At 42.8% G+C, this 13,428-nt stretch overlaps 1 protein-coding gene across 1 annotated transcript in view; it reads left to right on the top strand.

The window, feature by feature from the left end:
* Window positions 1-13,044, top strand: part of LOC126195062 (5'-AMP-activated protein kinase subunit beta-1) — a 68,611-nt gene extending 55,567 nt beyond the window's left edge. The window contains exon 7 of the mRNA XM_049933509.1: window positions 11,382-13,044. Within this exon, the coding sequence (XP_049789466.1) occupies window positions 11,382-11,528 (147 nt within the window). The 3' untranslated portion in view covers window positions 11,529-13,044. The remainder of the gene's footprint in view (window positions 1-11,381) is intronic.
* The last annotated feature ends 384 nt before the right edge of the window (window positions 13,045-13,428 follow it).

Below are 13,428 nucleotides of genomic sequence, written 5' to 3'. Positions count from 1 at the left end.
CTCCCCATGCTTGCTAAGGAGTATATTCCCATCTTCCTGGAGCATCAGGACCTTCGGCAATAACTGTCCATCGAGCGAGGTGGCGCAGTGGTTAACACAGTGAACTCACGTTTGGGACGACGACGGTTCAATCCCGTATCTGGCCATCCTGATTAGGTTTTCCGTGATTTCGCTAAATCGCTCCAGGCAAATGCCAGGATGGTTCCTTTGAAAGGGCACGGCTGACTTCCTTCCCCATCCTTACGTAATCCGATGAGACCAATGACCTCTCTGTTTGGTCTCTTCCTCCCAAACAACCCAACCCACTCCAGTAACTGTCATGCCAGATGGCCTTTACTGCGGCTGGGTGGCACCCCTGGGAAGATGCCTTGGCTGAAGTAGGTGGCATTATGTCTGACATTTCACACATGAAACGTACCAAATTGCACCAAAACAATGGTGGTTCTGATCTAACTGTTCGTCAGACGGGCCCAGACATCTTAATGTGGACACTTATAACTGTACTGCTTTCCCTGCCCTGACTGCACCATGGAAGAGGGACAAGCTAGACATCTGGGAATGAAACAATTTAAGCGATTTTTGGTATGTACTAAACTGATTGGGACACTTTTAATGCGACAAGGCTGTTATTTTTTATGGAACATATTGAAGACAAATTTGGAGAAGTTGAGTCTTTAGGAAAAATATACAATGGATTTCTATTGATCAAAGCCTCCTCTGCTGTGCAATCTGCAGCACTTCAAGCGTATGGGTGGCATACCATGACCATTGCCCACACAGGAGTTCAGATATAGTCCAAGGACTCATCTTCCACTGACCCTACATGCCAAACATTTGAGGAGCTATGGGCCATGCTTGAACTGTTACTGTAAATTTTGTCTGACGTGTTGACGAATGTCCCAAGGATAACTGGACAGATATAGGCACCATTATCGTAGCCTTTGAAGGGAATGTCCTCCCAGCAAAATGTAGTCATGGTGTACAGGTGTGATGTGAAACCTTACTTCTCACTACCCATGAAGTGCTTCCAATGTTTACCCTTTGATCATATATCATCCCTTTGTATGGCAGACCAAAACAAGGCAACTGCGGACAATCAATCCACAAAGGTAGCCCTTGTTGACAACCATTCTTTTTGTAGCCCTTGTTGACAACCATTCTTTTTGTAGCTCTTGTTGACAACCATTCTTTTTGCATCAGTTGCGTTGAACACCATCCTCCATATTCACTGCTTCGCTCGGGCTTCAAGAAAGAAAATAAAATACAGGATGGTACTTTTATTGACCATCTGTCTTATACTGAGGCACAAAAGAAGACATGAATGCCTACATTCCATTGATATGATGATCAGTTATGCAAAAGTCACAACCATTTCCTCAACTTTTTTCAACCCAGAGAAGCACACACTCCCTTTTTGCTGTCAGTGGGTTAGTGACTTCTTTCGGGCCACAGGTAGCCCCATGCTATATGACAGTCCCCTAACTTTAGTGCCTGGTGGTCATTGGTGTCCAAACATTGCAAAGGGTGTAATGCCCTTTGGGGTTTTATCTGAACAATGTTTGGTGCAATGAAATTCTATCATATATACTAGGCATGACCAAACAACGCTCATCAAGCGCAATTGCTCCAGCTACGCTCCTGCCAACTGCTTCAAGTGCAGCGGTGAGTGGGGATGAGGAGTGAGGAGAAAGAGGAAAATGAAGGTTACATCCAGATGCCACTAGAGCAAAGCAGTCGATTTGTGAGATGCCACATTGTTCAATGCCAAAATCCACCCGGGGGCTCACGGCTCTTTGGTGAGTTTGTACATGATACAAATGGGGGCCCAAGCTATTGCAGCCCATTCTTCATTCCCTGGCTGCATTGCCTTCACTGTGTTCCTCCTTCCCTCTCCTCACTCCTTTCCCACTGCCCCCCTCCTTCCCCTCTCTTGGTGTTTTGATTTATGTTGACTTGGTTATCCACCTGGTTCCGTGTATTGCTTGCAATTTTGTTCCTCCCGCCTGTTCTCTTCATCCAACCCCTCTTGGGGTTTGACCTCCACTTCTAAACTTTCTGTTTTTAGTGTGAGCCATTTGGGGAAGAATTCTGTCCCTAGTGTCTGTAGCGTGGATTCCTCCCCCCTCCCCCCCAATTTCCTTCCCTGCTGTAGCCCCCTACACTGCGCTAGGTCACCAGCATGTGTAGCCAGTCTGTGTAGTGGGCTGTTATGTACCCATCTGGCTGAACCCTCTGACAATGCAGGGATCACACTACTGATACCCTCCCCATGTATGCGAGGTGGCCATTGCTGTGCCTGGGTGGTGCCCATGGGGAGAGGCTCTCATTGGAGTAGGTGGTATTGGGGCGGATGCTTGGCATATGAAGCATATCAAGCTGCAAATAGCTGGACGTTCTCAAATGAACATCTCTCTGATTGGTAAATGTTCATTGTATGCTGCTTCATGTGACCCTGCAGCCTTCACTTCCCTGGCTACCATCCGGGAGGAGGGCCAAGGCTCTCTGTCTTGGGATGAAACTCTTTCCCCACTACCTGGTCTGTACTAGGATGGATGGAAACACACCCACTGTTGGAAAGCTGTTGTTTCTTGTTTAGAACATTGAGAAGAGATTTGGCAAAGTGGAGTCTCTCAGTAAAATGCAGTCGGGTTCCCTATTGATCAAAGCTGCTTCTGCTGCCAGATCTGCATCTCTTCTTGGTTTGTAATCATCTTGGTGATGTCCTGGTGTCTTATTACCCCTCAGCAGTCACTAAATATGTTCAGGGAGTGATTTTTCATTGGGACCTCATCATGCAAACTGATGAACTCTGGGCTAATCTGGAGTATATGGTGTTCACTTTGTTGACATGTGCAGAAGGGTCCTAAAGACAACCGCACCGATACTAGTGCCTTTATTCTGGCTTTCGAGGGAGATTCACTCCCAGAGGAGGTCAAGGTCGTGTGTTACCTCAGTGATGTGAAGCCAAATGTGATGTCACCCAAGAGGTGCTTTTGGTGCATGCGTTTTGGGCATACGTCTTCCCACTGTACGGCAGACCCTCTGTATGGTGGCTGTGGACACTCACTCCAGGAGGGCAGCCCCTGTATTCTGCCACCTATGTGTGTAAATTGTTGTGACCGCCACTCTCCACCCTAGCCAGATTGCCCAAATTACAAGAGAGAAAGAAGAACCAAGAATACAAGTCCCTGGACTGCCCATCTTATGCTGAGGCTCAGCAGAAATATGATCGATTCCATCAAGTGTCACTTTTTCTACTTTTGCCCCTATTACATCTTTTATCCCTCCTGCCTCTTTCTTACCCCATTCCAGTTGCCCTCCCCCTTCCCCTCCCCCTCCCCTCGATTCCCATGCTCTCCCCTACAGGTGCTGCTCCCCCTCCCTGGCTGAAGAAGTGTGCCCCTTCTTCGGCACCCACTAGTGAGGGGGCTCTCCATTGGGGCCCCACCCTTGGTATCTCGCAGGCCAGAAGCCTATTACCACATTTCAGCCACGAGATGCACCGTCTTTATGCTCCCAAGGTTGCTTGCTCTCTTTTGGTCCCAGATCTTGCAGAAGCCTGCTCTTCCTCTGTGCCGTGCCCCTTCTCATCCTCAGAAAGAGAAGAAGAAGAAACATAAGTACCAGGACAACGCCTCCCAGGTGCCCCCCGAGGTGCCATCTCCCACTTTGCAACCTGAGTCTAACATCGTATTTATGGTTGTCACCCTGTCCTTGTCAGTGATGGCCACTGCCCAGGCGACATGACCTCCTCTTTGATTCTTTATGTCTAACCTGGACTCTCACCACATACTAATCCAGTGGAATTGCAACAAATGTTATTATCGCTTGCCGGAAACACCACACCTTGTTTCCCCTTATTCTGCATTTTGTCTTGCACTGAAGAAATGCACTTCCATGATGACCACTCTCCAATGTTTCATTATTATCATGCATTCTGTCAGAACTGTGCCGGCCCCAGGATAGCATCTGGAGGGGTCTGCACTTTGCTTCGCACCAATGTCATTAGTCACTGGATCCGTCTTTACACCAACCTGTAAGCAATAGTAGTTTGCATGCAAATGATCCCAGCAATCACCATTTGCATTGTCTACCTCCCTCCAGGCAGGCCACTTGAACTGTCTGCCTTAATACATCTCCCATCCCCATATCTCCTCCTCGGGGACTTCAGTTCACACCACCCTGTATGGGAGAGTGAGACTTCGACAGGTAGGGGTCTTCTAATAGACCAACTTATTACAGACTTTGATTTGTCTCTCCTCGATGATGGTTCCCTTACCCACTTCAGTGTCACTCATGGCACCTTTACTGCTACTGATCTCATAATCTCCTCCCCTGTGCTCGTGGCTTCCCTACGTTTGTAAGTGAAGTTACTGAGCTATTTAGGCACACTCTGGCATCTTCTTATGTTCTGTACAATGACCAGTATTATGATCAGACAGACGGCGTTTGTGACAGTGATAACTGCCCGGTGATATTGCCATTCTCCTTCCACTGCCAGGCAGACAGGCCCCCACGATGGACATTCCACAGAGCCAATTGCCCTTTGTATACATCTGCTGTTCACTTCAACACATCTCTCTCGAATTGCACTGATGCGGTCATGCATGGCGTCTCTGCCACTATTCTTCATGGTGCTGGTGATGCTAACCCCCTATCTACAGGTCCCTCATGCCGTTGACTGGTACCGTGGTGGACCAATGGCATAGCAGTTGCTATCCAGGACCATTGACAGGTGCTGCAGTGATTTAAACGACACCCTTCACAGACCAACCTTATCCCTTTTAAGCATCTCGGAGTGCTAAGGCTTGCTGTCTTATTAAAGCAGAGTAAAAAGTAGTACTGGGAGTTCTATGTTTCCTTCCCATGGATGTATGCCTCTTCATCACAGGTTTGGTGCAAGCTCCATAGCCTTCCGGGCCACCAGTGACAATTGCTCTGTGCACTGACCCATCAGTCCTTGCAGAACACCTTGCGACACACTTTGTGACAACATTGACATCCTCTTCCTATCATGCTACTTTTCTCCGGCAGAAATGCCGAATTGAACAGACCCCCCCCCCTTTTTTTTAACCCTCACCAAGCTGAACCCAATAACAAACCCTTCACTGAATGGGAGTTCTTGCACACTCTTACCTATTCACATGAATCGGCCCCCAGCCTGGATTATAACTACAACCAGATGATTAAACACTTCGACATTACCCACAGGCAACATCTCAGTGCCTTCAACTGTATTTGGCTCACTGCTGTATTCCCCTCATAATGACAAAACAGCATAGTTATCCCCTTAAGCCAGGAAAGAACCCAAACATCTCTTGACAGCTACCACCTAATTAGCCTGACCACAACATACTTTGTAAACTGCTCAAGAGTATGGTTAGCTTCCAATTATGTTGGTTACTCAAATCTCGGGACATATTGACCCCGTATCAGTGTGGCTTCTGGGGAGAACTATCTCCAGCTGATCATTTATTCAGTTTGGAAACAGCAATCCAACATATTTTTACTAACCTTATGCACTTTGTTGTGGTCTTCTTTGACCCACATGTGGCATAAGAACAGCTTGTCACCATCACATTTTAGTTATCCTCCATGACTGGGACTTTTGCGGCCCCCTTCCAATTTTTATCCACAAGTTTTTATCTAATGGTCTCTTCTGGGTTCGAGTAAGCACTCCGCTCAGCACTCCTGAGTCAGGAGAATGGTATCCGAAAGGGTTCTGTGTTAAGTGTCACACTCTTCCTCATAGCCATCAATGGGCTTCTAAACTCTGTTGGGCCACTGGTTACCTCGGCATTGTAAGTCAACAATTTTTGCATCATCTAATGTAGCTCCCAGTAGGTAGCATCTGCTGAACACTGGCTCCAGGGCACCATCCAATGGGCCTCTGTGTGAGTTTTCTCCTATGGCTTCCAGTTTTCTCCCTCCAAAATACGTGTTATGCATTTTTGCTATCGATCCACAGTACACCCTGATCCAGAACTTTATTTAGGCAACCAGCACCTGACGTGGCTGCCCCATATTCGCCACCTAAAGACTACAAGCTTGTGGAAGCTTAATGCTCTCTGCCTTGTGGTCCATGCATGTTGGGGTGCAGACCGTGCTACCCTTCTCCATCTTTACCATGTTCTGATTTTGTCCAGATTAGATTACAGTAGTCAGGTTTATGTCTCAGCAGCTCCTTCCACTCTGAAACTGCTTGATCCTGTGCATCATTGGGCACGCATCTGGCTATTGGTGCTTTTCGCATGTCCCGTCAACAGTCTCCTCGCAGAAGCCGGGATTCCCCCTCTACAAATATGACAGAACAAACTCCTGGTTACTTACGCTATCACCATTGGACGATTCTCTGACCATTCCATGTACCCTGGCTTCTTTGCAAATGAGGGATGTCTCCCTCATGATACCCGCCCCCGGGTGGGATTGCCAGTTGAATTGTATCTCAGTTCTCTCTGTCAGGATCTCCATCTCCACTCATTGGGATGTGCCCCATGTATTTCCTTCCACCTAGACCACAGATTATTACCGACCTATTCCAGGGTCCTAAGGTCTCTGTCACCATCTTGTATGTTCCATCCTTGAGGAATTCCAGGGTGCTACCATCTTCTACACAGATGGTTCTAAAATGACAGATAGGATGGGATATGCTTTTATGTCTCCTACTGGCATGGAAAACCATTTACCACTGGGATCATTTAGTGTGTTTACAGCAGAGGTGGTAGCCATTAACAGGGCCCTCCATTTTGTTACCCAGGACTCCCCCCACAGTGTTATAATAAGTTTCAACTCAATGAGCAGCCTGCAGGCTATAGGCTGATGTTACCCACGTCACCCTTTAGTCTCTGCTATACATGACCTCCTTTCTGCCCTTACCTGTGCCACCTGCTCAGTTGTCTTTCTCTGAGTCCCAAGTCATGTGACATCCCAGGAAATGTACTAACTAACCATTTGGCTAGAGAGGCAGATACCCCACCCCCCCATTCCCTTTCATGATTCCAGGTGCAGATATGCGGATCCACACCAAATCTCTCTTTGCCCAAAAGTGGAGTGACACCTGGTTTGCTACTGCTCTCAGTAATAAACTCTGTACACTCTAAGAGACTACTGCAATTTGGTACTCTTTCTTCCGCTCCTCTCTAAAGGAGTCCACTGTCTTATGCCTTCTACGAGTTGGTCATACCAGGCTTGGCTATTGTTTTCTCTGCACAACGAGTCACCCTCACAATGTGGCTGTGGAGCCCGACTGATATCGTGTACACATGTCAGCTGTCTCCAACCACTGTGTCAACAGTGTCAGAGATTCAGATCCAAACAAACCACTCCTCAAACCTCCCTGCCTCTCATCAGCAGCTGCTATGCTATTGGCAAGAAGTGGTGGCAGCACTGATTGCAAGCTGAGGGGAGTTGTATAAAAGGGATAAGTAGTAAGAATAAGGGGAGTAGGGAAGCAGTGCATGTACTCAGCTGTTCCAGGCAGCGACGGTTCGTGACATATCTGACAACAAACCATTTCATCTATTGATATGAAAATGATATTTTTCCAGTGTTTTTTTTTTCTCCTAATTTCCATGATAGTTCCCTGACTTTCCTGACATGTTTGAAATTCCCGATATTCCCTGATTTCCAGAACTTGTGGCAATTCTGACTATATAATATATTTATTTACTCAAGTAATGAAAGTTCTTGCTGGCTGAAAAATAAAAAGTTGGAGAACCTGCTGATGAAAGTGTGCTGCAATATTCACCTCCTAGAAGCAGTCGAACACACCTTTTTAAATAGTGTGCAGCATATGGCATAATGCCATCTCACAAGTACACCTACTCAGAATAATGCCATGGTGGAGCAATCAGCAGACACATGTGCACTTGCAGAGCACGAGTGTGCCCTGGGAGCACAAATCTTGGCCATCTACTACATTCACCTACAAATCAACAACCCTGTGCATATTTTTATTAACCAAGGTTCTCATTTGAGCGACCTTCTGTGTAAATGCAGTCTTTAGGAAACTTTATTTTGTTGTCTCCATGTAATCTGATTGTTAAGCTCTAACTGATGCATGAAGGTCAGTGACCACATGTTCCTTTTTGTTGACAAAGCATGATCTTTGCCTACAGTAATGAAACAGACTGCATCACTTTCACTGATGCGCTTATTCTTTTGTCTCAATCACATTGCAATTTTACTTTAGATTTAACTCTTCCAGTAAGTTTAGTGACAGTAATGGTCACAGTTTTGTTCACTACTTGTTTACTTTTTTTACCTTCTCCACAACACCCATCAAATTAACTTGGATCACACTTGCATGGTCTTTACAAATGGATTCCATGTTGGAAATAGTATTATTATGTTAACAAGTCTCTTTAGATATTAAATCAGTATGTACCTCCTGATGATGTGTATGTTCAATACTACTGAGTTTACAAACTTCAGTTTTTGTTTTGACAGCTTCACTAATTTTAGTGTCTTTTTAGATAGTACTAACTTCACTTACATTCATCTCTTCTTTTCTAACTGATTGTATTAGTGATATGAATATAATAGAAGGAAACATCCCACATGGGAAAAATATATCTAAAACAAAGATGATGTAACTTACCAAATGAAAGCGTTGGTATGTTGATAGAGACACTAACAAACACAAACACACACACAAAATTCAAGCTTTTGCAACCCATGGTTGCTTCATCAGGAAAGAGGGAAGGAGAGGGAAGGAGAGGGAAAGGCGAAGGGATGTGGGTTTTAAGGGAGAGGGTAAGGAGTCATTCCGATCCCAGGAGTGGAAAGACTTACACACACACACACACACACACACACACACACACACACACACACATATATATAGAGGGAAACATTCCACGTTGTCTATAAATATGTCTGCTTGTGTCTGTATATGTGTGGATGGATATGTGTGTGTGTGTGTGTGTGTGTGTGCGAGTGTATACCTGTCCTTTTTACCCCCTAAGGTAAGTCTTTCCGCTCCCAGGATTGGAATGACTCTTTACCCTCTCCCTTAAAACCCACATCCTTTCGTCTTTCCCTCTCCTTCCCCTCTTTCCTGATGAGGCAACAGTTTGTTGCGAAAGCTTGAATTTTGTGTGTGGTTTGTGTTTGTTTGTGTGTCTATCGACCTGCCAGCGCTTTCGTTCGATATATATATATATATATATATATATATATATATATATATATATATATATATATATATATATATATATATAGAGGGAAACATTCCACGTGGGAAAAATATATCTAAAAACAAAGATGATGTGACTTACCAAACGAAAGCGCTGGCACGTCGATAGACACACAAACATACACACAAAAAATTCAAGCTTTCGCAACAAACTGTTGCCTCATCAGGAAAGAGGGAAGGAGAGGGAAAGACGAAAGGATGTGGGTTTTAAGGGAGAGGGTAAGGAGTCATTCCAATCCCGGGAGCGGAAAGACTTACCTTAGGGGGAAAAAAGGACAGGTATACACTCGCACACACACACATATCCATCCACACATTACAGACACAAGCAGACATATTTAAATATGTCTGCTTGTGTCTGTAATGTGTGGATGGATATGTGTGTGTGTGCGAGTGTATACCTGTCCTTTTTTCCCCCTAAGGTAAGTCTTTCCGCTCCCGGGATTGGAATGACTCCTTACCCTCTCCCTTAAAACCCACATCCTTTCGTCTTTCCCTCTCCTTCCCTCTTTCCTGATGAGGCAACAGTTTGTTGCGAAAGCTTGAATTTTTTGTGTGTATGTTTGTGTTTGTTTGTGTGTCTATCGACGTGCCAGCGCTTTCGTTTGGTAAGTCACATCATCTTTGTTTTTATATATATATATATATATATATATATATATATATATATATATATATATATATATATATATAGAAGGAAACATTCCACGTGGGAAAAATATATCTAAAAACAAAGATGATGTGACTTACCAAACGAAAGCGCTGGCACGTCGATAGACACACAAACATACACACAAAATTCAAGCTTTCGCAACAAACTGTTGCCTCATCAGGAAAGAGGGAAGGAGAGGGAAAGACGAAAGGATGTGGGTTTTAAGGGAGAGGGTAAGGAGTCATTCCAATCCCGGGAGCGGAAAGACTTACCTTAGGGGGAAAAAAAGGACGGGTATACACTCGCGCACACACACACATATCCATCCACACATATACAGACACAAGCAGACATGTGTCTGCTTATTTATAATGTCAGCCGTAATGGAAAATGCTGCCGCGTGGCACAATTTCTTAATGGTCTCGCAGTAACCATGTGCATTGATTGTTTGGCCTCATGGTAAGAAATCAATCAGCTAAATGCCTTTTCTGTCCCAAAAAATGGTAAACATAACTTTTTGATGTGTCAAGATTTGTTTAGGCTTGACCTTCATTGGGAATGAAGTGTACCTCCATTCCGTTGATTGTCGCTTTATTTCAGGGGTGTCGTACGATACCAAAGTTTCATCCCTCGTGACTATCTGAGAAAGAAAACCATTGCCTTCTTCATTGTGGCATGTCAAAAACTGAAGTACACTGCCCATCCGTTGATTTTGTGTTGTTCAGTAAGAATTTTGGGTACCCAATGTTAGCAAAGTTTTTGAAATTTTAGTTTCTCAGTAACAGTTTCATGAATTAGTGATCGTGAGATTTGCAGAACTTTCATGGCAAGGGCACTAAGTGTAAATTTACGGTTGTGCTTAATCTTCTCTTCAATTGTGTGAACCAGTTCATCAGTAACCACAGACGGGTGTCCACTTCTATCATCGTCATGCACTTGATCACATCCTTCACTGACAGTCTGACCATCTTCTAACCATTGAATCACTCGCAGCATTTTGTCCATAAACCTCGCAGATTTGCTGATGAATTTCCTTTGGTTTAACGTTCTTTGCATTTAGAAAATGAATCACAGATCTGATTTCTCATGTGGCGGCATTTTCAATTATGGCTGACATTATAAAGAAGCACTACAAAGCACACATCAGCAGCAGCGATCTGAAAATGGTGTACATTTCTTCTCCTTGAGTCAGATGGAAATAGAAATGGAACTTACTTTGTGGACAACCCTTGTGTTCCATTTCCTCTGACATTGCGCTTACTACTAAATGAAAAACATAGCTTAGAAAATGATGTAATCTGCTGGCTGTACTATGTGAAAAGGGACAGAAGTGTAGCCTGCAGTTGCACAGCTCATTTTCCACCTATCTTGATTAAATTCTTGTCACAGCGCATTTTGATATAGTTTCAGGCTATGCCAGGGTGTCCTAAGTTAATTAGGTTTTATTCTGTTCAAATTAGAGGAGAACTTAGTCACTGATATTGGATTATTCTTATTCATGCAGGATTACAATGTCTTTTGTTCTGTTTATAGTGTGAGCCAACATTGCTGCCCGAACCAAATCATGTAATGCTCAACCACCTGTACGCTTTGTCAATCAAAGACGGTGTTATGGTGCTGAGTGCAACACACAGATATCGCAAGAAATATGTCACAACTTTGCTGTACAAGCCCATATAGCCTACGCATCGACCACAGACTGGTCAAGTTCGTCCACGACTGGATCGTGCAGATACTCGGTGAATCACCGCATGAAGCATAATAAAAGTATGAAATACGAAGTGTATTGTACAAAACAAAAAGTGGGCACCTGTACCCACATGAATTACTTAATGGTTTTTGTGACGGATGTATTAAATTTTATTTTAGTCAGATTGACAAATGTTTGGGAAGTTAGCCCAACTACGTTGTGATGAATTGCAGTTTTGAAATGTTACCCAATTGTGCCTGTTTTAGGAAGAAGTTACCTCTTATTTTCTAACTGATAATATAATGGCATCAGAAAATATTTAAGAAATGACACACAAATTTACATATTGTTGCCTTCTTGGCTTATAGCATTATTGACAGGCTCCAACTTTGTCAGACAATAGATGTTGTTTTTCTTATTGATAACTATGACCTCATTTGTTTCATAATCTTAAAATAAAACATAAATTGTAAACTAACAACACTGTCATATGCCTTATTGTAACTTACACTATTATCAGACAGTATAAGTCACCTAAACTGCAGAATTATTCTAGTTATTTTTTTAGAGATAGCAAGATATAGAGATTTTGTTGCATAGTATATGTATAAATAAGATGTATTATAGTCCATTGTTAAAGTGCCGTACAAGTTCCAGAAGTTACTAGAAATATCAATAGTTCACTGAAAACAGACTGTAGAAAGGAGGCAAACAATAAACTTAAGAATGAATGTTATAATATTTTTGACAGTGTGTAAGTTGAAACCACAATAAGTGTAAATAGAAAAAAAAAACTAGAAAAATAATCAGGTGTGTAAAAAGATGTATATAAACATTTATTGTTACTGACTGTTGTGTGTATTTTTGTTTCTTGGAAGAATGAAGTCTGGAATAACATCATGACACAATATTTTGAAACATTAAGTCTAGTTGAGAAACTGTGATGTCCAAATAGATTCTAGTTTATTTGGTAAGATATTGTCGATTCTTAAATCACGAATATAAGTCAATGTTTCTAATAAGCCTCCAGGTGCCAACTGATGGTGATTTTGTACTGGAGAAGTATGTTGTTGGCCTCATCTCGCAGCTGTAATCTAATCAGTAATTGAACAAAGCACTTAAATATTTGGAAGTCTTCTAGAATTTTGTAACAAATGACACACACACACACACACACACACACACACAGAGAGAGAGAGAGAGAGAGAGAGAGAGAGAGAGAGAGAGAGAGAGGGAGGGGGGGGGCGCTATATTAAGTATCCATCACTTTCTACCTGCGTCTTCATGTGTGCCCACATTGAATTGCATGTATGAATACTTGCTTACAAAGAAATAACATTTGTATGTATTCTAATGTACTAAACATTAGTTTCAGTCTGTGAATATGATTCTCAATTGCATGTTACTCATGTTGTAGATAAATATTTTTTCTTGCTTTATGACAAGAAAAACAAATGGCACTGAATTGTGGTACAAAATAGAGGAATTTGTAAGTCAGATTGTTATTTAAATAAATTACTCTTAATATTTTTAATTTGTTTTCTTTTTTTGTTTGTGTAATTTGTATCCAACATTTACAGGTAAGTTAAAAGTTTAGTCCTTGTGTCTTCATAAACTGCTTGTATACACAATCCTAGTAATATAAATCTGACTCCAACATCACTAAATTATTGTGTGATATATTTCCTTTGCTTTATCTTATGACATGCTTTACGATGTCTCGAGGTTAATGATTGGAAGTAACTATTTTATAAGTAAATGGTAGGACTATCTATATCCAGTTTACACTGAGCAGACACTGCTCCATAACTGTTGCAACTAGCCTCTTCCTGAAAAACATAATTTAACAGAACTAAAAAAAGTAAGTGCTAAGGTAGATGCACCTCAAAG

Source organism: Schistocerca nitens, chromosome 7, assembly GCF_023898315.1.
Source record: "Schistocerca nitens isolate TAMUIC-IGC-003100 chromosome 7, iqSchNite1.1, whole genome shotgun sequence".
NCBI classification, from domain to species: Eukaryota; Metazoa; Arthropoda; class Insecta; order Orthoptera; family Acrididae; genus Schistocerca; species Schistocerca nitens.
The sequence above is the reverse complement of the archived record's forward strand: the minus strand, read 5'-3'. Positions and strand labels throughout refer to the sequence as shown.